Below are 27375 nucleotides of genomic sequence, written 5' to 3'. Positions count from 1 at the left end.
AACCAGTGAAAATTTCTGTCCGACATGGCGCCAAATGATAGGTAACGAAAGATGCTTTATTTACGCAGTTATGATGCTATTTTGGGATAATTTGATGTGTAGCGATTTTGTTGAATGTCTGGGCTATGTAACAACACTGGTGTCTTGGTGGAGATCAGAGAGTAAATGTGCTTTTCAAACGGCTGAATATGTAATTAGGGATCAAACATTCTCGCCGTCTTATTTCCCCCATGTTACAAGATGTCAGGGCCACAGATGGACGATTCCATTTTTGGCGCTCATATAGATGGCGTATCATTATCATTCTTGAGGCCAAATTTGTCAGGTTTTTTTTTTATGCGTTAGATTTCCGTCTGCCAAACGTTTAACTTTATATTTTGGAACATGCCTTTCAAATGAACTAGTAAAAAATGCTTGAAGCGATGTACGCCATTTAATGTTTACCGTTTGAATGGCCATATGTAACAACAACAACGTTGGTAGAGAAAAAAAGAAGCAAAAATGTAGATATGGTTTGATGTTTTCCCCGGTAACACCCATTGTAGTGTAGCCAATTCCTCCATTTGAATTTAAAGCATAGCAAGCATCATGATTTTTTCTTAAGCTGGATGTTGCGACGAATCTTATTGACATGTAGTCACATGGGTACTGGGCATCAATATTGGCTTACTAAGTTGCACTGGGGCCATGATACATACTGGCTTTTCTTCTGAGAATAAACGAAATCTGCCCATTTCTTCTGAGAATGGTTATTTCTGATCAATCTGATGTTAGGACATGGCTCCACTCAGGGGCTCAGACCTGCGAAGAGGACAGGTTGTAGCTTCAAGCTCAAGTTGTTTGGTTATCCAAGAGCCTAGCCATGTTGCTAAAGTGTCATTTTTGACATCAAGTGAGGAAAAATTAGGCTTTAAACATTTATAAACTCAAATGAGTTAGGGTGTGATGGGTGAACAGAGTGGGAGTCCATTTGTTCTAAGTTTGATCAATCTTCAGCATGCTGCTAAACGTGAAAGAAAGGTAGATACAAACACATGCTGACTTCCAGAGAATGTCACTATGATACATACCATCCCATTGGCTGTGTCTCTGCTATGGACCAATGAGTGAGCTGCTAACAAATTGTCGGAAATGTAACCTGTTTTCAACCACAGTCGCCTCCCCTTGTTATGTGATGTGTTCCCTGTTGTGGCAGTAATGTACAAACATGAAGGTGCTGAACGAGTCTGTACCACCAATAGTTAATCTTCAAATTCTCTTTAAGTTCGGGTTAAAACCAAATAATAAAATATGAACACACAACCTGAAGGTGTTAACATGAGACAGATGTAAATAAAATTTTGCAGAAGAATAACTTATGTATTTAAAATTTACTAGATTTACACGGACTACACAATCAAGTGTAACAAACAAGAAGAAATCACACACGCGCAGTTTGAGCTTTGAACAAATGACGTCATCAATCTTCACGTAGTCATGTGAAACGTGACGTTCCACATGTGGGGGAGAATGAGTTACAGCTGAAAGGCGTTCCCATATTACTACTCCAAAGCAGGCCACATCACCGAAAATGTTGAGCAGCACATGCTCACTCGTCGCAACTGTTACACTTTGTACCATAATCAGAAGGCAAGGTATGTTTTCATCAATAATAAGTCCAGAATTTATTGAATGAAGTTCATTTCATGGTTGGAACAATTTGAAACAATCTCTTTATTAGAAGACAAAGGTTTGTGAGACGATTTGACTGTGTAACAAGTGAAATCTGTTGATTGTTCATTTGCCCAGGGTTTTCATTGCTTGCCTTGTTTTTTAACAACTATGACGTACATATTATCGCTAGGATACATGCTACAAGGGTAGGCGCCTGTGGTTCAACAACACAATGGTCGTTTGAAAGATGCAGTGATAGGGGTTCTGACTGGCTACAGACAACAATTAAACCGAAAGGTATCCAAAACTAATGGGAAGATTACAACACGGAGCTATGAAAAGGGGTGGGCGAAGACATGTTTTTGTGGCTATTAATATTAAATAGCGATGAAACTCTAGAAGTGGCGGGAATCTAGATAACTTTAAAATTTTGCTTGTAAATTTGATTTTATCTATGAATCACATCTATGGAACTAAACATTTTTATTGTGACATGGTATTACATGCTAGGTGCTTAGTCTTCTGTACCTGAAAGCTTTGGTCTAAGGATGGATTATATTTTATATTTATAGATAGGGTCTATGCAAGGATCGTTGGTCCCCCAAACATCTTGATTTACCCAATATTAAAAGTTCACAGCTGAATTCCTGTCTACAGTTCTCTAGTACCTGAACTTCTTAATGACTTTTTTAATATCATTAGTAACCATTCATGTCTACATATAATTCTTTGAGAATAGATAATAATACCCTACAATACCCTGTCAGAACAACCTACGATGTTTAATCTTATTCACGTGGTGCTTTTTTTCTATTTCGGGGAAGGGACCATTGGTTTCCATGTCAAGTGGCCCTACTGGCCCCTTGATTTTCAGGGCGTTTGGAGCCCAGTTCAACTTAGGGTGTGGCTTACTGGATCAATTTTCTCTGAACGCTGTTGCTGTTTTTATCATTTAATTTTATGTGTGAATGTATCAAGGGTTCATATAAATGTGTAAATATGTCAAGGATGATAGGCTACATTTACTTGAGACCATGAAATGGAACAAAAATATCACTTTTCATCAAATTTTCATTCTTGACTCTTCATTCTTTCCTCAAACAAGTTGATGTCCAGTTTATAATATTTTTGATCATTAAATTCACTCCAAAGACATCAGAGACAATCTAGAAACCAACAACTTCCAAGACGAATTTGTGGGACAGAGTACTGTAATGTCAGTGGTCTTGCTACCATTTAATTTTGACGGAGTATTGGTTTGTGCATTCGTTTGGCTTTCACCATCAACGTGATGTTGCTGTTGTTGTTGCTGTACACACATGAGCTTTCCCTCACACTTTTTATGTAATGAGTTGTACTGTCGGCATCGAATCAACAATTTCTTGCTAAATTACGGAAGTTGTAATGACTAGGGTAATATTTACATGTTGGTTTCTACGTGCATTCTGACTATTGATCAGTGATTATTTGCTGCATTCCACCTCAAAATGTGGAATGCAGCAAAAAAAAAAAACGTTCACGTCAGCTGTGAAAGTCGGGTGCACTACCTACATTATGCTTGCAGGCGTGCATATTGTACTTCGAGCCTTGCCTGAGCATGGCATTCATGTGATCCAGGGTTATGAAGGTAGCCTATAGCCTGAAATAGCTCTGAAAGTGATAATAGATCATATGCCCCAAAAAGCAAAGAAGAAAACAAAAGGGTTGATTCTTTTTAACACTTTATGAAATTTATTACAGAATTCACGAATTGTAATGGTTTTTGAATTTAGTTTGTGACATGTTTTAATCTGTATGGGAATAATTAAGCTTTCCAGTCTTCATAAGAGAGTGTAAAAAGGATTTTTAAGACAAGGCTTTATTGGGTCTCAGCAGTCAGCCCAACTGTTGAAGAGCTACATGTATGCAAGAATTCCACCCTGGGAAAGAAACTATACTAACATTTCTTAAACTGATACTACATAAACAAAATAATTGGATTTTAAGCATGAATACAGAGTTAATACAAACATGTTTACAGTGGTGTCTTTGTTTTGGCTGTAGGTGCCCTGTTGTCTTTTGTCAATGGATACAATGCTTGTGACTACTCTCCCCATCATGACAGTTTGACACTAAAGTCTGGCCATGTCTGCAGCCAAAAGTAAGAGAGGCCCAGTCCAGGAGGACAGCCCTGGTAAGTCATGTAACTTGAAGTTGTCATTATCATTTGTGATAGTAAAGTGGGTGTGAAAAGCTGTTTGTAGCTGTGTAATGTTCTTCGTAAATAATAGGCAGCTAATCTCTGGAAATAAAGATATGATGGCTGACATTGACTTGTGTACCGTACACTTCTAGGTTCCAGGTGAATGAAGTGTGATACAGGTAAATGAAACAGTGATCATTACATGGGTTCGTTGGTTAGAGTGTTGGTCCAGTATAAAATAGGAAACGTTTACAGAATGGTTAAGGGTCAGAAAAAGGACTTTTAATTTGGGCAACCTTTGAAATGAAACCTGTTGATAAAATTTTGTGTCATCGTGCAAACTGTTTACAGTTATGACACTAAATTGTGAGTTACGGTAAATGACTGGTTCCCGATTTCAAAACGCGGGAAAGGTAACTCTTTTGCATTAGGAGGAGAGTTCTGATTGTAACAAAAGAAAATGTGCGTCTAGACTGACATACTGACTAAACTGGAATTACATGAACGTGGAAAGCTGATGACAGATAATTCTAAATTTGTATTTAGCTGAAATACATTTGCAGACATATTCATTGCATAGTAAGAGCTCTCAGTCGACAACTGTTTACCAGATAACGGTGTGAGGTGACTTTAACATAGGCCTAACCCGAATAATCGGTTCGTCTGCAGTGACTTACAGGATGCATGTGCATTCCTTGTTTGTTGTGGTCATGCTTTGAGACAGTGTTTGGACATCCCCTGTCTTTGTCTACTTCCGTCAATTTCATACATGGTTATATTTAGAGATTTACATGTAGGCTTACTAGTCAGTAGACCTGCACACCTCGCTGTCAGTGACTTGACCCCACATTGGGAGGATAAGCAGCTAGACCTGCAAAGCGACATGCAGGGTAATGAAATGGGTGTGGAGCTAATCACTCCCTTCTGTCATCTTGTGACCAACTCAGACCGTGTGAAAGTAAACGACAGTAACGCACGTGTGAAACTTTAGGTGGTTTAGTTGAATTTTTTTTATTTTAATAGAGATATTTTAGACTTTCATTACACTGATGAAAATTTTCGATCAGATTCAAATCTAAGTTAACGCACAGATGGTTTCGGGATCTTCCTGGTTTCTTCCCACCACAATGCTTGCCCTCCTCGTATAAATGAAATACTCTCGAGTTGGGCGTAAAACATCAAACAAATAAGCAAATCAAACCTAAGCACAGAAAATAATTCCATGAGTCAAGACCAAATCTGGCAGAAGTCTTTAAAAGCTTTATGATCCTGGGGCCAGTTGTTCAGAAGCGTAATAAACGGTAAGACAGGCCTAAATCTTAATACCAGTCTTTGCCTAATACAAAAACAATGTCACTTTAGTCCAGACTAAAGTTAATACCAGGCTTAACTTCTCCCTTGTACACCAGTTTCAAGTAAATAGCATGGGATTCTATTGCTATTCATTGGTATGCATGACTGTATTTCCTGTATTGACAGAGTCTGGAAAAGGCAGGTCCAAGAAGAGACGAGTAAGCAGTGATGAACATGATGATGATGAGGACAGCAGATGTGAGTAGTCTCCCTTGTATGTCCTCTCTAGTTTAAGCTGTAGTTGTGAAGAATAAGCCTGTACCTTAACCTTTTGCCTGTTTTGATTTTCAGAAAAAGTATTACACTTTTTTTAAAGTCTGATTACTTGTATATCGCTTGTATTGAATTTAAACCCCAGGTGGGTATCTTATTGTGATTCAGACAATTTTATCAGTGTGTACAGAATAATACCCTCAAAATATACCTCCAAAAATAGTACTAAGATTTTTCACAGCAAGTAACAAAGTTTAACCTGTCTGATGGACACATTTCACAACATCCTGCTCTCCACTCAATTTATTCTAGTCATATGTATTATGAGTTGATCATCATGCATCAAATATTAAGGAAGTATGGCATTTTCAATGTGGTATCAGAGCAGATATCTGCATGTGGAGGCATTGTTTGCATATGCTACAGGGAGATAACTTTTTCTGGATAAGATGTTTTCCACTTCAAATTTTTTTTTTCTCTGATTTTATTGCAGTTCTTGTATAGAAACAATATGTCATTGAGTATCCTATTTGGTGTTGTGTAAAATGATTACATCATTTTTATCCTTTGTACATGTGCTTTCCTTTGCTGTCTAGGTATGACTGGTCCTAGTAAGCTGTCCAAGGATGTATGTTACAGACACAATGGGATGAGGACACCAGCATACACTCAACAGAACAAACCAGCAGAGGTAAGTATGGCTCACATCATATGTTGTCTTGATCCAGGTATGAAACATGTGGTGTGAACTTTCTGATACATTTTCATTCCCATGGAAGTGGACTATGACTTATAAAACTCTACAACAAAATTAATTTTTTTCGTACTTAGTTCAATGAAATGGTGTAGTGGACCAAGGTAGTCATCTTCCACAGGTACATGGTTTGGTTCTGATTATGAGACCTTGGTGAGGGTGTCCTTAAAGGTTATACAACCGCATTGATTTTCCTTACTATTTATGTAGTAAATCTGTCAACTTCAACCTCAAAAATATATATGCTCTAACTTTCACGTGGTATAATGGCATACCACCACGTGCAGCTTGAACTGTGATTCACTGGAAGTGAAGTCATACCACTGTGTTACCTTGGTAACTTCCAGCAGGGTAGGAAGTAACAATGTCAAAAAAGTTTTCTGTTCTATCCAAGAGACAAAATTCTCATACACTTTGACTAGGTTCAAACTAGCAGTGCAGAAATTTATAGTGTGTCAACAAGCCAAAATGCCTACATGGCAGTATTACCCAATCTTTGGATCTTCACTCTCCAGTTCAGAGACAAATCTTGGACCCATTTGCCTAAATTGCGCATTTGTAATGTAAAGAATTCTTTGTTGTGAGTAAATTGACCGGTCAAAACATGAGCTTTACGGAAGATTTTTTTTTTATATTTCTTTACCCTAGTTATTACAAGTGATAGGGATTTGTAGGTATCTTCATATTAAAGGTAATATTTGTTGAAAACTATTTTAGTGTACACTATGCTATTGTGGTTTCAGCTGTTCCGAAAGGACCTGATCAGTGCCATGAAGCTGGCTGACTCAGAACAGCTCCAGCCAGAGGAGTACCTGCTGATTCAAGACCCCTGGAGGCAAGACTGGGAGAAGGGAGTGCAGGTGCCAGTCAACCCAGCTCTTATACATGATGCTAACATCAAGTAAGATCTCATTACAAAATGTAGACCAGAGTTTTGACCTGATTACCTCCCTTGCCATTAAACATGGATTTATTGGCCTTATACTCGTTAGATTTGGTTAGAATCATGTTGTACATAGGTAAATAGATAAATCTTGATAAAGAGAATGCATGTGTATAAAGTATTATTGGAGACAGAGGTTGAGACAGATTTTTTGTGTTTTCTGATGTTGCCTGCTGTTTGCTTTTTGTGGCTGGATGTAAAGCAAAAGGTAGAGAGAGAGGCATGGGCTGTAAGGAGTATGTATTGGCCTGCATGAAGAAGAAGGGTAAAGAAATTTCGTTCAAAAGAACTGTTGAACTTATGGTGACATTATGTTATGAAGTACAGGCCAGGCTGTTCTATAGTACTGTTGGCGGCCTAGCATTTTATGTTGTAGCCCTTAAGTTAAATTTGTTGTCTGTTAAATTAGCTCATTAAGAATTGTCTATATTATATTGCTTTCCTGTTGGCCTAAATCCTGGCTCTAGCCGTGTCATTTGTTTAACTAAACAGCATTGCAAACATTATGGTTTAAGTTGGCATTTTAGAGCAGGAAGAGTAAGAAAACACAACATTTTGTTGGAATTATGGCTTTAATTCAGAATGTTGACTTTCAACGTTGTTGACCTCAATTTTTGTTCTTTGTTTATTATTTTTTTTTTCTTTCTTTCTTTCAGAGTTGTCAGTGAGAGACCAAAGGTTGGAGATTTCAAAATGTGAGTAAAATCTGTTGATAGTGTCTATATGAACTTATTTAATTGTAATACATATGTTTGGCTGTTTTAAATTTTGGTTGTCTAAAATACAGGATACAATATAATGTATCCTGATAGGTAAAAATTTCTGTGGTAACTTAGGACAGGTGTTACAAATAATAGAAACTACCCTAAAGCGCCACTTGAATTTGCAAATCAGGAACATTGCATTATATGTCAGAATAAAAATGGGTTAAAGGAGTTTTAACTTTTCCTCTCCCATAAGAAGCCATAATAAAGTAATTTTGTATTTTAACTTCTGTAACTTTTTGAACGTGTTATATTTGAAGTAAGCCTTGGAATTATGTGGATATGTTTGCAGTACTAGTAAAATTCTTTCAGTGATTTTTGCCAAAATCACTTATATCACTCAAACTCATTGACAGGCCACGTAAATTTCTTCATGCAACTCAAGATGAAACGTACAAGCAAGGATTACATGAGCTAACCGGTATGCAGCAACTAGCTGAGCAGGTGGTCAGATATGACCTCGATGACTTTGATGCCTGCTGGCTGAAGATGGTGAATGAAGCCAGAGAAGAGACAGGTGAGCAGCTATCTCGCTATAAAGTTCACCACTACAAAGTATGCTGAAATATAGCTCTGTAGGGCTGTGATTTTGTATACTATCACAGCCCTGTCTTGTTTCATAAGCTTACCTTGAACACCTGTACTTTCCGTGCTGGTCTCAATACCTTAATGCTATCCGTTAAATAATGTTTGTCTGTACTCAGTAGTGATTTCAGTTCCAGGTAGGTATCCCCATGTGCCATCACTAGTACAAGCATGAAACTGCATAATGAATGCATACTCCCCCACAGCGATGGGAAATAGTTGTCACTGTCACTACTGGTTTGGCCTTGTGACACACATGAGCTAAATGTTTAGCATCATTCTCACCAGTAATGACCTAGAGGGAACCCATACTCAACACTGAATCACTGAAAAGATTTCTCAAATGATTAAACAAAAGATTGGACAAAATGTACAAAATATGCCAATTGTTAGTAGTTATCTTCCTTGAATGGTCTGTTAGGAGCATGCATTCAAATATGGCGGCTAGGATTCGCAGTTATGCAGTTTCATGTTTGTATGGTTTATTAGTGATGACACACAGGAACACCTATCTGAAATTGATAGCTGAGGCAGCTACGAGTACACACATATTATTTGGCAGACAACATTAATGTATTGAGGCCAGCACAGGAAGTACAGAGGTGTTCAAGGTAAACTTATGGAAGAAGACAGGGCTGTGATAGTATATGTAATCACAGCCCTACAGAGTCTGGGAAAGTGTGGCGATATTTAGGTGTCCAGTTATTTTATATTTCATGTATCAGGTTTAAATTTAATTTAAATGTTTATGTCAGGGCAGAGACAGTGAGAACTGTGTAGGGTACACATGCTCCTGTTGATTTGATGATTGATCAGATTAGGCTTTTTGGCAATCCTCACAGGTGGGAGGTTACAGAGGTTACAGTGCTATGATTAAGCATTTGCTAGATGCCAACATCCACAAAATGTGTGGATTTTCTGCAAGCTTTCTGCTGCCTTCTGCCGCTGTGCATAGGAGCCTTGTTTTTTAATAGTAAACTTTTTTCTGTGGTATTTCAGGTGAGGTTGCTATTTATGAGTGGACCATGGAGCGAATCATGGAAGAGTTAGAGAAACAGGTAAATGTTACGAAAAGTCAGGTGGTAATGCCCAGTATTGACCCACAGTGCCTTCGGACAGTCACTGATGATCGTACTAAATGTGAAGATGTAACTATCACTCAGACATGTAATTGGAATGCTACTGACCTTTGCCAGTAACTGCACTCACAGTATTGTTTTATTATTCAGATGTTCATGTATTTGACGCCTGTGCAACAACAGTGAAAGTCCATATTCAGATAACAGATACAGTGATGAGGTTTATGTCTGGAAAATGCATTGAAAACAACCAGTTGATTTGTCTTTGTTTCAGTGCCATGAAAAGATGGAGAAAACCATTAAGACAGAAGAAGGCTTGGGGATAGAGTATGATGAAGATGTCATATGTGATGTTTGTAGATCTGTAAGTATAGGGAACGGTTTGATGGGGGTGGACTGAAGAATGATTGAATGTTTGGAAATCTCGAAGCTTACAATGTTAATTTCGTACTCAGGGATGGTCCAGGTCGATTCTCTTTGTTATTGAGCAAGTCTCAAGGAAATAAAATACACCAACCTAAAGACGTGCTTTCCCCACCCACCGCACCACCACCATATGTCCCTGCTTGATTTAGAATAGATTTATTACAACCATGAAGGCTTCCATGGTATACCCTCCTCGTCCACTGCTGCCATGTTGATAGCTACGTGCATGTCCTGCTTCATAATGGAGCAGTGGGAAGATGGCGACATTCGCTGAGGAGAGTATACCGTGGAAGCCTTCATGGCTATAATAAATCTATTCTAAATCAAGTAGGGACATACGGTGGCAGTGCGGTGGGTGCAAAAGCAGGTCTCTAGGTGTATTTTATTTGCGCAAGGTTTTTTCGATCACAAAGCGAATCGGCCTCGACCTTCGTTGAGTACAAAATTAACATTGTAAGCATTGAGACTCCAACGACTCTAGGCCAGCATAAGAGAAGGAGTTGGAGTCTTTTGGGGCTACATTGGGTACTGCTATGATCTTCGGTTTTGCGCTACCTAATCGGACCTAAATATTTCATTCGTTTGTCATGTCAGATAAGGGGAGATAATCACTTGAGTTTTTGTAAATAGCTCTTACTTCCCTTTGCAAAAGCACACACAAAATGGTGAGACTCTTAGATGCTTGTAAATCCTTACAAGAAGTCATGTACCATGGCCATTGTCCTTAAGTTGGTGTTCTGTTCTAGTTTGGAAATGTTTCAGGAATTAGTCAAATGGATTAATGGTGATGAAACTTGTAAAAAATCTTGTCAGCTTACCTCTTAAGTGGCTCTTGTGCCTCAGTTTCACCCGCTCGGGGCTATACAAGGCTTACTACTTGACTAGATCCATTTGGTTATCATTATTTTTTTAATCAAACGTTCCTGCAAGATGAAAGAACTTCTTGAAAAGAAAATGTAATAACCTAGAAGAGAAGAAAGCCAACCTACAAACCCTGTTTTATCACATTATAATGAAAGTAATGCCATAGTTGCGATGTGTTATTTATTACTTACAGCCTGAGAGTGAAGAGAACAATGAGATGGTGTTTTGTGATGGCTGTGATATATGTGTGCATCAGGTAAGAACAATACCACTCAGTTTATCAGATGTTTTGTTTGTTGCTGTTAGTGTAGTTTACATGTGATATTTGTGTGGCACTTTTGATGGTTTTAAAGCCTGGAGGAAACAGACTTATGCCATACATTGTCTTTTGCTGAGAAGGTATCGCCAGGTCATTGTGAAATATAGTGCACTCAAAGTACCCCCCAAAAAAAGGAAAAAAAAATGTAATGAAATAAAGTTTTCATTATATACTAACTAACAACGTGGTTTTTTGTCCTCTGCCTACAGAAGAAGTATAGAACTAAGATGTGTACAGAAGTGATTGTTGCATTCACTTGTTCTGTAAATCTTTGTTTTTTTGTTGTTGTTTTTTTGTATCAGGCATGTTATGGTATTCAGACTATACCAGAAGGTAGTTGGTTATGTCGGACGTGTGCTTTGGGAATCAAACCTACTTGTATCCTCTGTCCCAAAAGTGGAGGAGCCATGAAATCTACAAAGTAAGTCATTCCTTTTTTTTTTCCCATCTGTCATTCAAGAACAGGAAACATTACATTTTTACAAATGGTGACTAAAGGCTGATGAGTCATTGTTATTCTATTGTCAGAAGACCCTTTCCAAAGCAGGCTGTGATCACGGCTAAGAGCCATGAATTTAGTGATAGGAAATTTCGCTGTGAGTTCAAGTCCATCTCATGCTGACTTGCTCTCCGGTCATACATGGAAAGGTCTGCAGCAACCTGCAGATGGTCGTGGGTTTCCTCTCACCATAATGATGGCTGCCATCATATAAGTGAGTACGGTGTAAAACACCAATTAAATAAATAAATAAATGATAGGAAATCGGTTGATCCAGGAGTCATCTTGTTAGCAGATTTAATCCCACTTCACTCCCCTCATTCACCACGTAATTAGCTGAGAATATACAATCTAATTGACTTTTGCTCAAGGTTTGCAAAATTTTCATTTCACTAATCTGGAATTTTGTTTTAACCCCAACTTCAAGATTCAGCTCATATATTGTGAAATCTTCTTTCTCATGGTGAATTTTCTTCAGAATACTAAAACTGACTGAAGTGAACAGACAAGTCTATCCCATAACATGCAAATCTCACTTTAGCCTTGTGTAGAACAAACAACCCAATGTGAAACATTTGCATGTTTTTCACTTTCCCTAATTCTTCAGCCTTTTCGACTGTCTCTGCAACCAATATTTTGAGACATTCTGAGAGAGCTGTGTGATGTAGAGAACTAATTTGTGAAATTTTATGAAACTAGTATCTGTAGTGACACTAACAAATTATGGTAGCATCATTTTGCTAATAATTGTGTGCTGAGAAAAAGTGCTTTAGTGGTTGAGAAGGTTGAAGATTTATAGTATGTGTGTTTTGCTATATTTTAGGAGTGGAACAAAGTGGTCTCATGTAAGCTGTGCCCTGTGGATTCCTGAAGTCAGTATTGGTTGTGTAGAAAAGATGGAACCTATTACAAAGATCTCACAAATACCAGTAAGTTATGCTCAAGGCTGTAACAAAGATCTCACAAATACCATTAAGTTATGCTCAAGACTGTTGCAAGATCTCTCAAATACCAGTAAGTTATGCTCAAGACTATTACAAAGATCTCACAAATACCAGTAAGTTATTCCTCAGGCTGTTAAAAAGATCACAAATACCATTAATGTTTTTTAAAGATCTCGCAAATACCAGTATATTACCCTTGAGGCTGTTACAAAGATCTCACAAACACCATTATTAAAGTTTTATTTGAGTCTACCCTTCCTGGTAAGGAATTTCAACAAAAATACAACTTCTGCAGTGGTTCAAACTTAGTGAGTTGAATTATTGACACATTGATCTTCTTACTTGAGCTTCTTTAATATGAAAATGTCTATGGACTGGGCAAGTTTATATTGTTAATCGTGTTAGCCAGTCAGAATCACCTTTCTTACAGTATTGAAGCCTTGTGGTTTGGCAGATGTCAGGTAACACAAGAAAATGTGAGATGTTGTGAAACCAGTGTAAGGCAGATATTTACAACCAGAGTGAGCAGTTGGTTAAAATATGTAATTTGTGAACACAGTAAATTCTTTTTATTCAGTAGGTGTGTGTTTATTTAGCACCGAAAAGTTACTGTTTCTTATTTAATAATGCAACTTGCTTGGGCCTTTTTTCATTCAGATTCTAAATATCTGTTTTCTAAAGTGCTACTGTTGAGAGTGAAATTGTTCAGTATCGCAGGATAACTGGTATGCATTTTAAAACTCTACGACTACAACTTGTTGATTGACTGTGTTATGTATGACAGGTAAGTCGCTGGGCCCTGGTATGCTGTCTGTGTAAAGAGAGAACCGGTGCCTGCATACAATGCTCTGTCAAGACCTGTAAGACCGCCTTCCATGTCACCTGTGGTATTGCCAATAATCTAGACATGAAAACTATATTAGATGACTCTGATGAGGAGGATGGAGTCAAGTTGAAGGTAATGGTATCAGCAATATGATCTTTCAGTGCGCATTTTGGGTTCCTCCGTGCCGCACTAATTTAAATTTTTTGTCTTACAGGTAGAATGAACCGTTTTTCTATGTCAGAGGAGGCTATGAAAGTAGGAACAAAAGTGAAAAATCATCTAATTTGTGGGAAATGTGAACTGTTCCAGCAAAGTGTTCTTGTTAAAGATATATTTATGTGATCAGAAAGCCTTGAAAAACTGGAAATTCATCTAAAACATTAAGATCAGATTTCACTTTAATTTTTATTCTGTTTTTTTTTTTTTTTTGATTTTTTAAAATCCCAGTCTGTGTATGGTTTGTTCTTAATATTCCGCTTCTGTACACTGCCTTATGTGTAAATATATAAGTAGCTGTGACTGAATAAGTATGGTTTGCTGTTAATATTCAGCTTCTGTACACTGCCTTATGTGTAAATATATAAGTAGCTGTGACTGAATAAGTATGGTTTGCTGTTAATATTCAGCTTCTGTACACTGCCTTATGTGTAAATATATAAGTAGCTGTGACTGAATAAGTATGGTTTGCTGTTAATATTCAGCTTCTGTACACTGCCTTATGTGTAAATATATAAGTAGCTGTGACTGAATAAGTATGGTTTGCTGTTAATATTCAGCTTCTGTACACTGCCTTATGTGTAAATATATAAGTAGCTGTGACTGAATAAGTATGGTTTGCTGTTAATATTCAGCTTCTGTACACTGCCTTATGTGTAAATATATAAGTAGCTGTGACTGAATATGTATGGTTTGCTGTTAATATTCAGCTTCTGTACACTGCCTTATGTGTAAATATATAAGTAGCTGTGACTGAATAAGTATGGTTTGCTGTTAATATTCAGCTTCTGTACACTGCCTTATGTGTAAATATATAAGTAGCTGTGACTGAATAAGTATGGTTTGCTGTTAATATTCAGCTTCTGTACACTGCCTTATGTGTAAATATATAAGTAGCTGTGACTGAATAAGTATGGTTTGCTGTTAATATTCAGCTTCTGTACACTGCCTTATGTGTAAATATATAAGTAGCTGTGACTGAATAAGTATGGTTTGCTGTTAATATTCAGCTTCTGTACACTGCCTTATGTGTAAATATATAAGTAGCTGTGACTGAATAAGTATGGTTTGCTGTTAATATTCAGCTTCTATACACTGCCTTATGTGTAAATATATAAGTAGCTGTGACTGAATAAGTATGGTTTGCTGTTAATATTCAGCTTCTGTACACTGCCTTATGTGTAAATATATAAGTAGCTGTGACTGAATAAGTATGGTTTGCTGTTAATATTCAGCTTCTGTACACTGCCTCATGTGTAAATATATAAGTAGCTGTGACTGAATAAGTATGGTTTGCTGTTAATATTCAGCTTCTGTACACTGCCTTATGTGTAAATATATAAGTAGCTGTGACTGAATAAGTATGGTTTGCTGTTAATATTCAGCTTCTGTACACTGCCTTATGTGTAAATATATAAGTAGCTGTGACTGAATAAGTATGGTTTGCTGTTAATATTCCGCTTCTGTACACTGCCTTATGTGTAAATATATAAGTAGCTGTGACTGAATAAGAATTCATACAATATAAAACATAAATATTTTCTTAAGTTGTCCAACTCTTACCGTTCTCAGCAGACTGGATTGAGGTTTTTTTTTACACTTTCTGGAAGATGGGAAATGCATCTTCAAAGCCACTAAAAATTCCTGCAAGAGAAATATATTTGGCATGGGCTTGAAATTTCTTAGTGAGTTGAACATGTTTTTGGTTATTTCCTCAGGCATTTTGCCCTAAGCATACAAAAGGACGAGACCGAACCATGTCCGACTCAGACTTGGATTCACCCTGCAAGGAGGGGTCCCCCAGGAAAGATCTTACTAAGGAGGAGAGGGAAGGTTTACGAAAGGACAGGTAATAACATCCAATGCCTGTTTCTGTGGGGGGTGATTAGTGCAGGAAGACTGAAAATGAATTATATTAACCACCATGGCAGAGAACATCATATTTTTGTCTGTTACTGTTAAAGCAGCCCTATGTGTTAGGTTGTTCTGTTTGTTGGTCAGTCAAATCTTGAAATTTGTGCTTTATAAAATGGCCATATTTACAGCCATTTTAATATTGGATATTGTAAGTTTTGCAAATTTGCACTTGTTTTTAATAAGATTTTAATTTCCCATCTATACCAAGGTTTTCACAAAACTTCATTAACCAGTTTCTCTGGAGTTATATTGCGCCTCATAGCAGTACCAGTGAGACTTTATGACCTCCCAAAAGTTTGGTGAAGAAAGACGCACAAAGTTTTGTGGAATAGAGGCAGTGACCACTTTACACTTAAATAGCTCCTGGAGGGAAGAGTACTAGGGAAGTGCAGATTTGTAACTTTACCAAAGATCACTAACATCCCAATATTAACAGATGTGAACACATTATGATTTGATGGGGCTTCATGCCTGTTTGACATACCAGCTTATCAGGTTTACTGTGGTTGTTGAAAGCTGAAATATGTCTCACCTGTCTCTTAGATAACTCTCATCCTCGTGCAGAACTTACGGTACTGTGGTTCAGACTGAGGTTGATACTTTGCATTTTTTCTAATATGCCTCTGAACTTAGTCTTAACTCATGAATAACATGTATTATCAAATTCCTTCTGTGTGTTGAGGTATTTGTTGGTGGTTTCCTGATCTTCGACTTGTAAAGCGCAAAGTTATTCAGAATAATCTTTTTTGGTACATTTTAAGGTGGTTGTTCTGGCTCATTTGTCTGTAAGGGTCACCCATAATTTTGATGACCAGCCCTTAACCTCAGTCAGGTGTCCTAATTTGGATCAGTTTCATATCCTTCAAAGGCCAGCCGCTCCCCTGGTGGCCCGTCATCAACCTGCATACCCTCACACACCTTGAATACTTGTGAAAATGTCATATTGTAAAACCAAAAGTTGACTAATTCTTGATGTGAACTGCATGCAGTTTTACAGCTCATTTGCGTAGTAGAAAATTATGTGCTAGCATGCTGTTGTGATTCTTAACAAATGTATGTTTTAGGTTGAAACAATTAGAAGACCAGTTCTACACACTCATTGACCTGAAAAGGGTGGCTGACGCTCTTAACCTGCCTCTGGATGTCATTGATATCATATTTACTTTCTGGAAATTGAAGAGAAAGGTAGGTTTAAACAAAATTTAAGAAGTTCGCAAATATCCAAATTCTTGCAAATCTACCACGTGTCTCACAGAACCGTCTTACGTGATATTGAGCTGATGGAATAGAGGTGTTGTCGCCGCGCGCAGAGTAATTATGACAAGAGGTTGATCGTGCCAAGGCAAGATGAGAAGCCGTGATCAAACAAGCCTTCTTACCTGACATCACGTGATCTGTATGAGCAGAAATCAAAAGTCTTGACTATTTCTCATGGTGAACAGCTAGAAGGTTGGCGGCTCCATGCAAAATGCAAGCATGTCATTGTTTTTAGGAACTGAGAGTTAAATGTGATTCTAAACTACAAGTGCATGTAGTGTATTTCAGCATCACTTTTGAAAATCCAGGTAAGCTTACATACCTGAACTGCAGGAATTGTGTGTTTGAGTGCAGTGGAAAATATGTTGTTTTTTTTGTATGAGTTTGTAGAACAGGGCTGTGTAACCCTAATGTACAATACTGGACATACATATATCCCCTCTCCTACTACCATTCTGTATTGAATAGAAGGCACCCTAATGCTGGCAGCTATTGTATATTAAACTAAAATGCTGGTGTACGCCACAAAAACACAAATTAAATTATTAAATCCATGTCAACAGCATTTTGACCATGGCCTAATGGTCATGATGGTTAAAGTGTCTGCTTGAAGTCAGGACACCCAGGATCAAACCCAGTTCTGGTCATACCAATGGCTTTAAAAATGGTACTTGTTGCTGCCTCTCTTGGTGGTCGGCACAGGGAGGTTACAACAAGGAAACAGGACTGATTGACTGTCTTCAGCATGATACTTCGGTTGATGGCAGCACTTTGGCTGCATTGACTCAACTGCCACTAGTAGACACAGTATATAAGTACTGTCACCTAATGGCTTCTTGTCAGGAGACTGAAAATTTGTTCAGTATGAGGTATAACACCAAGCATGCATGCATGCATACATACATTATTATACATACAAACATTTCTTCCTGTTTTCAGAGTTTGTTTGACAGACCATTGCTGACTCCAAAGACTGAAGAGGCAGAAATACTGGAAAAACAACAGGAAGACAGTCTTGTGGCTCGTATGAAGATGTTTGTTCATCTGCGCCAGGATTTAGAGAGGGTGAGAACAATTGAACGCACCTGTCTCCACTCAGTGTATTCGTTGTAGTTCCTTCCACAATGCACAATGAGAGGACGGCATGATTAGGGAAAGTGTTCCTCTTGATCATACATTTTATAAAATGCATATGCTTCACAGCTTACCAGTCATTCTTCTTTCTTTTTTTATCAGCAAACCCATCGCGTTTTAACAGCGGGGGAAAAGTTTTGATCAATTTTTTTATTTGATTGGTGTTTTATGTTTATCAAGAATATTTCACTTATAATACGGTGGCCAGCATTATGATGAGAGGAACCAGGCAGATCCTAGGGGAAGCCCACAGCCATCCACAGGTTGCTGGCAGAATGAATGTCACGCTGACCACCTCAGCCACAGAAGTTCCAGGTTTTGATGAATAAGGTTAATATAAAGGTTAATAGCAATAATAATCCAATCTCATTTGCTCCTCTTCGGGTTTTCTCTGGTTTCCACCTTACTTGTTCCTAATTACCTCCCTTGGTCTTAATCACCATCTTGTAAGTTGATTGTTCTTCAGTAGAATGCAAGACACCAGTTAAATAATTATTAAATCTTTAAGAAATCTATATCCTTTATTTCTTCCTTCACTCAAACAAACTTTATTCTTGAATCATCATTGGCAGCCTCTGGCAGAATATTTTCCAACCTGATGTCAAAAAATAGTTGACATCTCTTTATTGGCCTGTCAAGTAATCTTACATGAAGCATAGGTGAAATGAATTGAGTTGAATGTTTATTCACCATATTGAAATATATGTATAAAGACATATCTCGTAAATGGTGGAAATAAAGTCCGAGGGACTTATTCTATTCCTGACTCATTATTATCAAATAATAATAATGAAGGTGTTGTGTAAAACTTATTTAAATATTCCTGTTTCCTCCCACGATAATGCTGGCCGCCAGCAAATAAGTGAAATATTCTTGAGTACAGCATAAAACACCAGTTAGATAAACAAATAAATCATTTCAGTATTAAGCAATAAACATTTCCAGCATACCCAAGTTTTGTGAGCGATCTGCAGCATTGAGGCTTACAACAAGCCAGTGCTATCTTTACCTAAGATTTGGTAAAGATTATGCATAAATTACTGAATAACTTGGATTTATCTCATTTCAGGTGCGCAATTTGTGTTACATGGTGAGCAAGCGGGAAAAGATGAAGCGTTCATATTTCAAACTGAGGGAGAATGTCTTCCTGGCCCAGGTGAAAACCTTGACACAGGGGAACATCTCAGCCAGAGAGGTAAACAAAGTGAAAAGGTTGTACCATGACCGTAGTGTGTACGGGAAGCCCCGCCCACAGCCCCAGTCCTCCTCAGCAGATGAGGCACCCTCCACTAGTCATCCTACACCTGTCTGGAGCTTCAGTCGCGAAGGCACGCCCCTCAGCTCCTGTAGTGCCACCTCAGAGCCAGAGGTGAGAAAGTCTTCCCGGAGACGGATATTAAGCCCTAAGCTGCGGGACATGCATGCAGCATTTTCTGACACGGGAAGCCAGGATGGCAGCCTGCTGGGAAGCGAGGATGCAGCCAGTCAGCAGGGAAGTGTAGCCAGCAGTGAGGACACGGCCAGTAACTCTGGCTCAGAAAGTGAAACAAGCCGGCCTCGTGACACTGGTAGGCGGAAACTGCTGCTGAATGGAAGACTGTCCCGGCCATATAGGCATAGGCGGAAACTTCATATCGCAGACCAGCCTGATGTTAATCCCAGTGTGAAAACAGAAATTGTGGAGGAGGATATGGAGTTGTTAGCAAGCTCAGAACAAACTGAGAAACTCCCCCGTGGTAATGATGCAGGCTCAGTTTTCTCGTCCATGACCAACCACAAGGCTTCTCCTGTGACCAGGGCTGCTCTACGTTCAGACAAAATCAGCCCAAGTTCAGAGTCGGACAAAACTTTTATAAAACAAGAGGATCCTTCTTACTCAAACTCTAGAGACTCTTCACCAAAAAGGAGAGTCAAATCTCATGTTCATCAGAACTCCTTGTTAGGACATCGCAACAAGGTGTATAGAAATGTTCGGAAGACTCGCCAGTCCTCTGCATCTCCAGAATCTACAGAAAATAAACCTGAAAACTTGAATAGTGAATTAAGACAGCCTAAGGATAAGACCCCTGTAACGCACAGACAGAGTGTTGAGAAACATATAGTACCAGTATCGCCCACTAGTGAAAATATTAAGAAAGAATTAAAAGATGTCCTTGAGAAATCTCAGCTTGTGGTGGATGAGAAAATACGAGAAGAAGTCCAGGAGAGGCTTCTAAAGTCGGCAGGCCCAAAGTTGTACATGAATGGTTTGCAGGGGAAATCCCCAAGACGGCACGATTCCGTGTACGATTCAAAACTGACACGCAGTAATATGGGGTCGGCCAAAAGACCAATGTCATTTTCTCAAGCGCTTACTCCGACGAAGGTTTCTAACACGAGCAAGGTGCTGAATGAGATCTCGCCCACATACGGGCGTAGTGGTGTGGAGAACAAAGACTGGTATGGGACTAACACCTCGCCCCGGGGCAGTCTGAGTGGCTACAGAATACCAAAGAAGTCGAATCGTACGCCGAGTCAGAGCCCTGCTGACCCACATGACTCTACTACTGTGTCTAGTCCCCTGACGCCAGGCGTTCTGGAAACACGGAGTAATATTCGCCGAAAAATAGAATCAGACATGGACAAAACCATGGAACGTGATCAAATCATCACACGAAGCAGGGAGAGCACTCCGGAGAAGTCAGATTCTATTAATCGCAGACTGACGCGAAGTCATGGCCACGAGAACATGGAGGAGGTATTAACAGGCCGATCACGGGCTGGGGATAGTCTCCAGTTGTGGTCCTCTGGGACGGGTTAGTTTAGACTTGGGGAGCCCCCCTGAAAATGCCATTTACCAGCACTCTCTAATGAAATGTCTTCTCATTTCCTTGTTTCATTTAGGTTGACTTTACCGTAAGATTTTCAGTGGGATGGACATACATCTAATTCCATAAGTTTACAATTTTAAGAGCAAATTTCATTCATTCATTCATTCATAAGTCTGCCGATGTGTTAAAAAATTGATAAAGAGTTCTTCTGGTTTTCACCCAGAACTAGTGCGATAAAACATGTATGTAATCCAGTGTCATACCATGTCATTCCTATAAAACCAGATTTGCCGCTTATTTATGGGAATGCCTGTTATGCCTGTTCAAATACATATTAAGTTATTGCAGACGTTGCAAGAACTTAATTTGAGGCTTTCATTATTTTATCTCAATTTTACATCTGTATATGGGTGTATTCTGCATGCCGGTCACTGTTGACATATATCAAAATTTTTAACATGATACCTGTCCTGCTACACGCGAACGATCCATGGCGCTCAGAGCTACCGGTCTTCACAGCTTATTTTGTTCTCATTTTAGTCCTCCCTAAAGAGCAAACATTTTCTCAGGCAAATCTGCAACAAAGTGATCCTTTGTGATTCATTCAGGACATTGTATCATTGAATGAACTTATTCATCCTATGGTTTTAGCACGATATCTATTTTACCCATTTGTTAACAGTGTTATCATTTTCATTGAGCATACTTAAAATGTTAAAGCTCTTTTATTTATACGTTTCTTGGAGTTGATCATGGTGCAGGTTGCAATTACATCTGTCCGTAATTGTCTGAAAAGAGGTTTAGCTCTGAACCATGCAGGGCCAGTGCTTTTGCACCTTATTTTGTTAAATCTGTATTCTGACTGGTTTGTTACTTTCTGCTCTTGAGTACCATTGATGCTGGAAATATTTATATATGATCCACTGTTTACTAAATAGATGTACAAATCCTGTCAATTATACAGTGAAGAATAAATCGCAGTTTCCTTCACGGCTTTGTGAGAAGTGAGCTGTCATATTGTATATATGGAAAAAAGGCAGATCAGCACCAAATTGATGTACAAATTGTCAATAAACACCAGTAAAACGTCAGGAAAACCAAGTATTGTGTTGTGTGTGTTTATTCGCAGCACCTTTGATTTCACTTGCATTGGATATGTGTAGGGAAGAGCAAGCCCCAATGTCAGAAATGAAAAGAGTAGTCACATTATATGTTAAAAACTGTGGCCTTGGATAACGCCATTCCAGTATTGAGTCAAGGATATGACACCTGGTTGTCATAGTGCTGCTATGGTAGGTGTTTGGTTCTCATGCGGTGGGAAACGAAGAAACGTTCTTGTCATGTGTTGAATTGTCATTTGAAGCAAATCCACAACTGACTGACAGACAAATATATCCCGTAAATTTTTAAGACTGGATTCATTGTAGCCATAGCTGCATCTGTCTTTAGAATTCTGTTGACCCGGGGTTCAATCCCGAGAAGAGTGAAACATTCCCGGCTTTGACATCGGTAACCTTGGTTCTGCCTCGCCCTGTGTAAAAGGAACAGTGACTAGGTGAAGTGTCATGTGCGATGTCTTCAACATAAGTCTTGCTGGACAACACTATATGAATATGTCGACATAAACTCTTGTCTGCTGCAGTCGTAATGTAACCGAAATGTTGGTTCAAGTTAGTGTTAAACCCAAAGCAAAACAATTCGATAGTGAGCATAGTCCTGATCACTTCCAACATGACTTACTGGATCCGGTCAGGTACGTCAGGCTAGCTCGATGCATGTTACATTATATATACTAGGACCGGTTGTTCAAAAGTGTATTAATAGTTAAGCTTGTCTTGAATGTTAAATTCAGCCTTGGCCTTACACAAAATTAATGGGACGTTATTCCAGACTTCAGTTAATGCTGAACTTAACTGCCAAAACACCTGTGAACCGCAAGGTTCAGAAGCGTATTGTGTTTCGTGACGCCTTGCACGCCGGTCCCATGTTTAAAACTGGGATTTCAAAGATTTGACCGACCACTAGGACGCCCGATGTGTGGAGATATTTAGCCACATGCAGCTAAAAAGGATATAACTTGCATCCACGTTTATGAAGAAAGTTGTAACTGATTGCCCGTTTTCTGTGGATATTTTGCCCTACTTTGTTAGTTAAATAGGTGGGTAAAAAAAGGTAACATCATGCAGTGCATGAGATTTATTTATCTCGTTTGTGTTGAACGGATGGAGTAACTGCAACAGTGTATCGCTTTTCGCCAGTTTACTGTAAAGCCTGTCGTGACGGCCTTTCCAAGTCCACGCAGTCGTTAGTTCGGCTAATCCCACGTCCACATGGTGTGATAGGACGTCCGCTGTTTCATGCGATTGTTGAGTACAAACTTGATTGCTCAGTTCATTGTGTATTACAAATATGACAAAGTGTCAGTTACTTCAGCGGTATTAGAATTTGTTTTACATGTATGTCGATGGTCTGTGACAAGCGTTCACCGTTGAAAGTGGTACAGCTTCAAGGAACCCGATACCTCTGAGGACGCTACCAATTAGGTGAATTGGTCATCAAAGAGATTAGTGACCAATCAACGTCCACGACATTCTACATGGAGTGACATAACCAGTTGGTTGTCCAACGTCCGGCATTGTCCACGGTCCGACGTTGTCGGTTTAGTTTAAAAGAAAAACAGCCAGACGAGAGATTCAGTGTTGTCGACAGACTCCTTCACAACTTCACAGAGTAGCATATATACATAACGTAAATCTAAACATCATGCACAACATTGGTATATCAATCGGACCATGAACGGTCGTTTCGAGTCGATCATCAAAACACCTACTCCAAAACAACCAATCAGACCTCGGACCCCCATTAATTTTCCATAAGCGACAATGTTAACGTCTAGCGCTGTAGCTCAGTCCCAAACATTCCGTGGCCAATAAGCTTTGGTGCATACCTGGCCCAGCCTGTGAGAAAGAAGCCATAAAAATCTTGACATAGGTTGACCGTCAAAATCTGGACCTTTCTGGGAGGCGTGCCTAGCAACGCCAAGGTCACTCGCAGCCTCATCACTACCTCACACCTTGTGTCCTCTCACCCAGAATTTCAAACTTTCATCAATAAAGCTCATACCTCCTCAAAGTTTAGACAGTTTCCATCATTTTAATACCAAGCATGCACCTGTGCACCAAAAATGGACGCCTGGGAGCAAAAAAAGACTTTATACCCTAAAATTCACAGAACTACAATCGTCCCTACAGAAAAACGGAAATTGTAATGGGGGTCTGTGTCCATCACAGTCTTGGATGCACTTCCTGGGATGCCGTGGTGGTACACATTGGTTTAGATATCTGTCTGTTGGCACGTTGCTGTAGCACATGAAGATCATGAACATTGGCAACTCGCGGAGGACTGAATGATCAGATTTGGGTGATGCCATTTGCGTTCTTTTTGACATTGGAAAGGTCACGGAGGCAACCTGTGGATAATTGTGGATTTTCCCAGGGCAGATTTCCTTCAATCTTAACGCTGGCCGCTAAGTATAAGTTAAAAATTCTTCGGTACGGCGTAAAACTCCAAACAAATAAATAAATACCGGTTCGTTTTGGTTGACTGTTTTCCTCTTTTCACTCACATGATGGCCATCAGCTTTATGGTTGGAAGGCGAGGGAAACCATTGCACTTCGCAACATGAAGCCACAGCCGAACCAGCGCCGTTCTTGCCAAGAAGGCAGTTGAACATAAAACTGCCTTGACCAGCTTGACCAGAATACTTGTCGGAAGTAGCGTTCCTCTGTTCTTCTGCTTTGTCACCACAACAGGCATTGTTGTCACGGACAGAAGTTCCATGCCCGTTCAGATCATGGGCCATTGTGGTGGGGGAGTTGGTTTACTGGATTCAATTATCCTTACATAGACAGTAATATACTCAAGGGTCCTGCATATAACATGTACACATCTCTCCTTGTAGCATTTGTTAGATCATGTGTTTTGTGTTTTCCAATCAGCGTCACAAGTTATTACTGCACAAACTAGTGTGTCAAGGTTATTCCATCCAGCTCCTTCACTCTAAGTTTCCTAAGTTTTACAATGAGTATAATTCTCTTGTAAGTAAATATGGACAAAACGTGCAGAATCTCTGGCGCTCTGCTTCATGATTGTGTCTAAGTCCGCTTAGCCCTGGGCTTGTTTGTATATTCATCGTGTTGAATTAGATCGTTACGTTGAATATATGAACAGTCGCAATCAAAGCTCAACTGAAATATATATTTTGTTATCGACGACTTATATTCTAGTACACGATTTGAATACGATTTCACTCAGTCGCCGAAAACATATCTTGCGTCGCTCCGACGTATAGATGTGCCTAGCTGTCGATCTAGTAGGCAATGTGAAAAACGGGACATGCTAACTATCCGAAAGTTGAAGCTGTCCGAATCACTTCAGTATATCGAGTAAAGAAAGCTGAGTTTGCTGTGGAACAAAGGAAAGGTCATGGTATATCTCCTGTGATTTCGTGAACATAAGCAAGACTAGACAAGATGTTCAGGAATGGCGTTTATCAAAATATTGTGAGCATACATAATGATGCCACTAAGGCATTATGGAGAGCCTTTGGTGGTTCGACGTCATATGCTGAGACGATACATTAATAGGCCACGTATAGCGTCATGAATATAACACCCCTTTTTTTTTTTCTTTTTTTTTATCCGTGCTTAAGAATGTTTCCCTGTGATCAGGTTTATGGGTGGAGGAAACCGGAGTGCCTGGAGTAAACCACCGACATTGGCAGCTTTTGAAGATGATGCTCTGAGCACCATGATGAACCTGGACACTTGGGGATCACGAAAGCACCGTTGTTCAGATGAGGAGACCTTCCGGGACAGTTGTCGCCCTTGGTAGACCTGAGAGAAGTCTGTCCTCGACGTTACCTGACTGACGGTATCGACATGACCAACTACTTTATGACACATCAGTAAATCGTGCCACAACGCTCTATCTTGTGCCAATTAACCTCAAAAATGCCAATGGCACTTAACCGTTCATCACGTCACAGACGTTGCTGCTAAGAAAAAGACGTTCTTGATTGACTAGTATGGAAATTGGATGCATTGGAGAGAGAACGTTTTGAAATGCACCCTAACCGGAATCACGTGCATCACACGTGCAGCTCTGGTTTTTAGTCTTCATGCTATAATCTTTCATACCGTAGGAATGCATAAACCCGGATTCTGCAGGTGAAGCCCCAGAGGCCTGGTCGCTTTACATTGTTTCAATGTGATTGTTTATCAAATGTGATGTCTAATAAATTGCAGTTAACATCACTGCCTTTTTGTGCATAATTCTGCTCAAGTCATGGTGCTAGGGGGCGTAAGTTGTAACTATTTAAACTTTTATATGAACAATAAGAATAAAACCTTAACTGCGGTAGATTGACAAGCGGCCAAATATCACTGGTTATGGGCGATCATGTTTCAACTATACCACGCTATACCGTTTCTGCTAGCTTGGTTTTACACTGCATGCTTTCTGCAATCTTGGATAAGTGAATTAAGTATTAAATTAAAATCAAAGCCTGAGAGATAGTTTTCACGTTTCAGATGTCACCTATCACAACAAAATAAGGCTGTTGCATTCTCTGGTTAGAGTTATATTTATTATTATTTTCACCAGAGAAAGATGAAAAAGGTGGCCATTTTAAATATAGCTGGGTTTTACAGTGGAAGGCTTGGGTGCATGGAGCTGGGGTTGCATGGGGTCGTTGTCTACAAACTGTTGTATTCCCTTGCCTATTTAATTTTTAATATAGTTTCATTAGGTTTAATCACAACTGAAAAAGTCCTTTACAAATGTTTTCTCGGGCAGTGCAAAGATAGCCTTTAAGAATATAAACATATAACCGATTTTTTTTTTATCCTTACACTACTATAAAGGCTATCCCCAGGCCGCTGGATCACAAAGCTGTCTTTGACTTAAGTGAGACTTTATCGTATCTTCAAAACAGTACAGTGACAAGACTTAAGGAATTTATTTTCATTCTTATAACTGTCTTAGACCCTCTTGAAAAATATGAAAATTGCTGTTTAAGTTCAAATCCAAGTTCAGGAATATTAGCACAAGTTAAAACCAAGTCTGGCTTAAGTCTTAAACAGTTCGTTATCCCGGCCCCTGAGGATACGTTTGTAATCTTAAAGAATACGAACTATATTCGTGTTGGAAGGTCTGGCAACAGCCTGCGAATTGTCGTGTGTTTCGTCCGGGCTCTGCCCGGATTCTCAAACCATGATACTGGCCGCCTGCGTGTAAGTTAAATATTACTTACGCCATTTAAATAAATAAATATACGAACTACATGTATATTCATTGTCCTTAGGACGAAAACATATTTGTAAAAACTTTCATGTTTTACAAAGTGTATATTAAATGGCCACTGAGTCAACTCAGACGTGCTTAGACGTCTGAGCTGATGTGACCTGGGAAAACTTAATCTAAAGATGTCAGCCTTGACATGTCATCCATATTAACACGGCTAGGTATAGTCCTGTTTCTTGTAGGCTATCCCCATTCTGATGTAGACTCCAGTGGTCTGAACTCATTCAGTGACAACGTACATTATTTCCCTCCCACTGAATGCCTAGACATTTGC

General features: G+C 39.1%; 1 protein-coding gene across 1 annotated transcript; it reads left to right on the top strand.

Annotated features, from left to right (window-relative positions):
• Positions 1-21832, top strand: LOC135473896 (protein Jade-1-like). Its single transcript, XM_064753830.1, has 17 exons — positions 1-41; positions 3697-3826; positions 5315-5386; positions 5998-6092; positions 6899-7056; positions 7755-7793; positions 8219-8379; positions 9447-9505; positions 9801-9890; positions 11010-11072; positions 11438-11556; positions 12458-12563; positions 13363-13536; positions 15339-15469; positions 16602-16722; positions 17734-17859; positions 18998-21832. The coding sequence occupies exons 2-17, from the start codon at positions 3778-3780 to the stop codon at positions 20726-20728; spliced, it is 3294 nt and encodes a 1097-aa protein (XP_064609900.1). The 5' UTR covers positions 1-41; positions 3697-3777; the 3' UTR covers positions 20729-21832.
• The last annotated feature ends 5543 nt before the right edge of the window (positions 21833-27375 follow it).

The sequence above is a fragment of the Liolophura sinensis genome, chromosome 8, assembly GCF_032854445.1.
Source record: "Liolophura sinensis isolate JHLJ2023 chromosome 8, CUHK_Ljap_v2, whole genome shotgun sequence".
NCBI classification, from domain to species: domain Eukaryota; kingdom Metazoa; phylum Mollusca; class Polyplacophora; order Chitonida; family Chitonidae; genus Liolophura; species Liolophura sinensis.
The sequence above is the reverse complement of the archived record's forward strand: the minus strand, read 5'-3'. Positions and strand labels throughout refer to the sequence as shown.

What these genes read in the sequence shown, in the direction of transcription:
- LOC135473896 (XM_064753830.1), top strand. Translation starts at nt 3,778, where the DNA reads ATGTCTGCAGCCAAAAGTAAGAGAGGCCCAGTCCAGGAGGACAGCCCT. An exon ending in ATACATGATGCTAACATCAA is followed by an intron (nt 7,057 to 7,754) that starts GTAAGATCTCAT and finishes TCTTTCTTTCAG; the next exon opens with AGTTGTCAGTGAGAGACCAA. An exon ending in TCTGGAAATTGAAGAGAAAG is followed by an intron (nt 16,723 to 17,733) that starts GTAGGTTTAAAC and finishes TCCTGTTTTCAG; the next exon opens with AGTTTGTTTGACAGACCATT.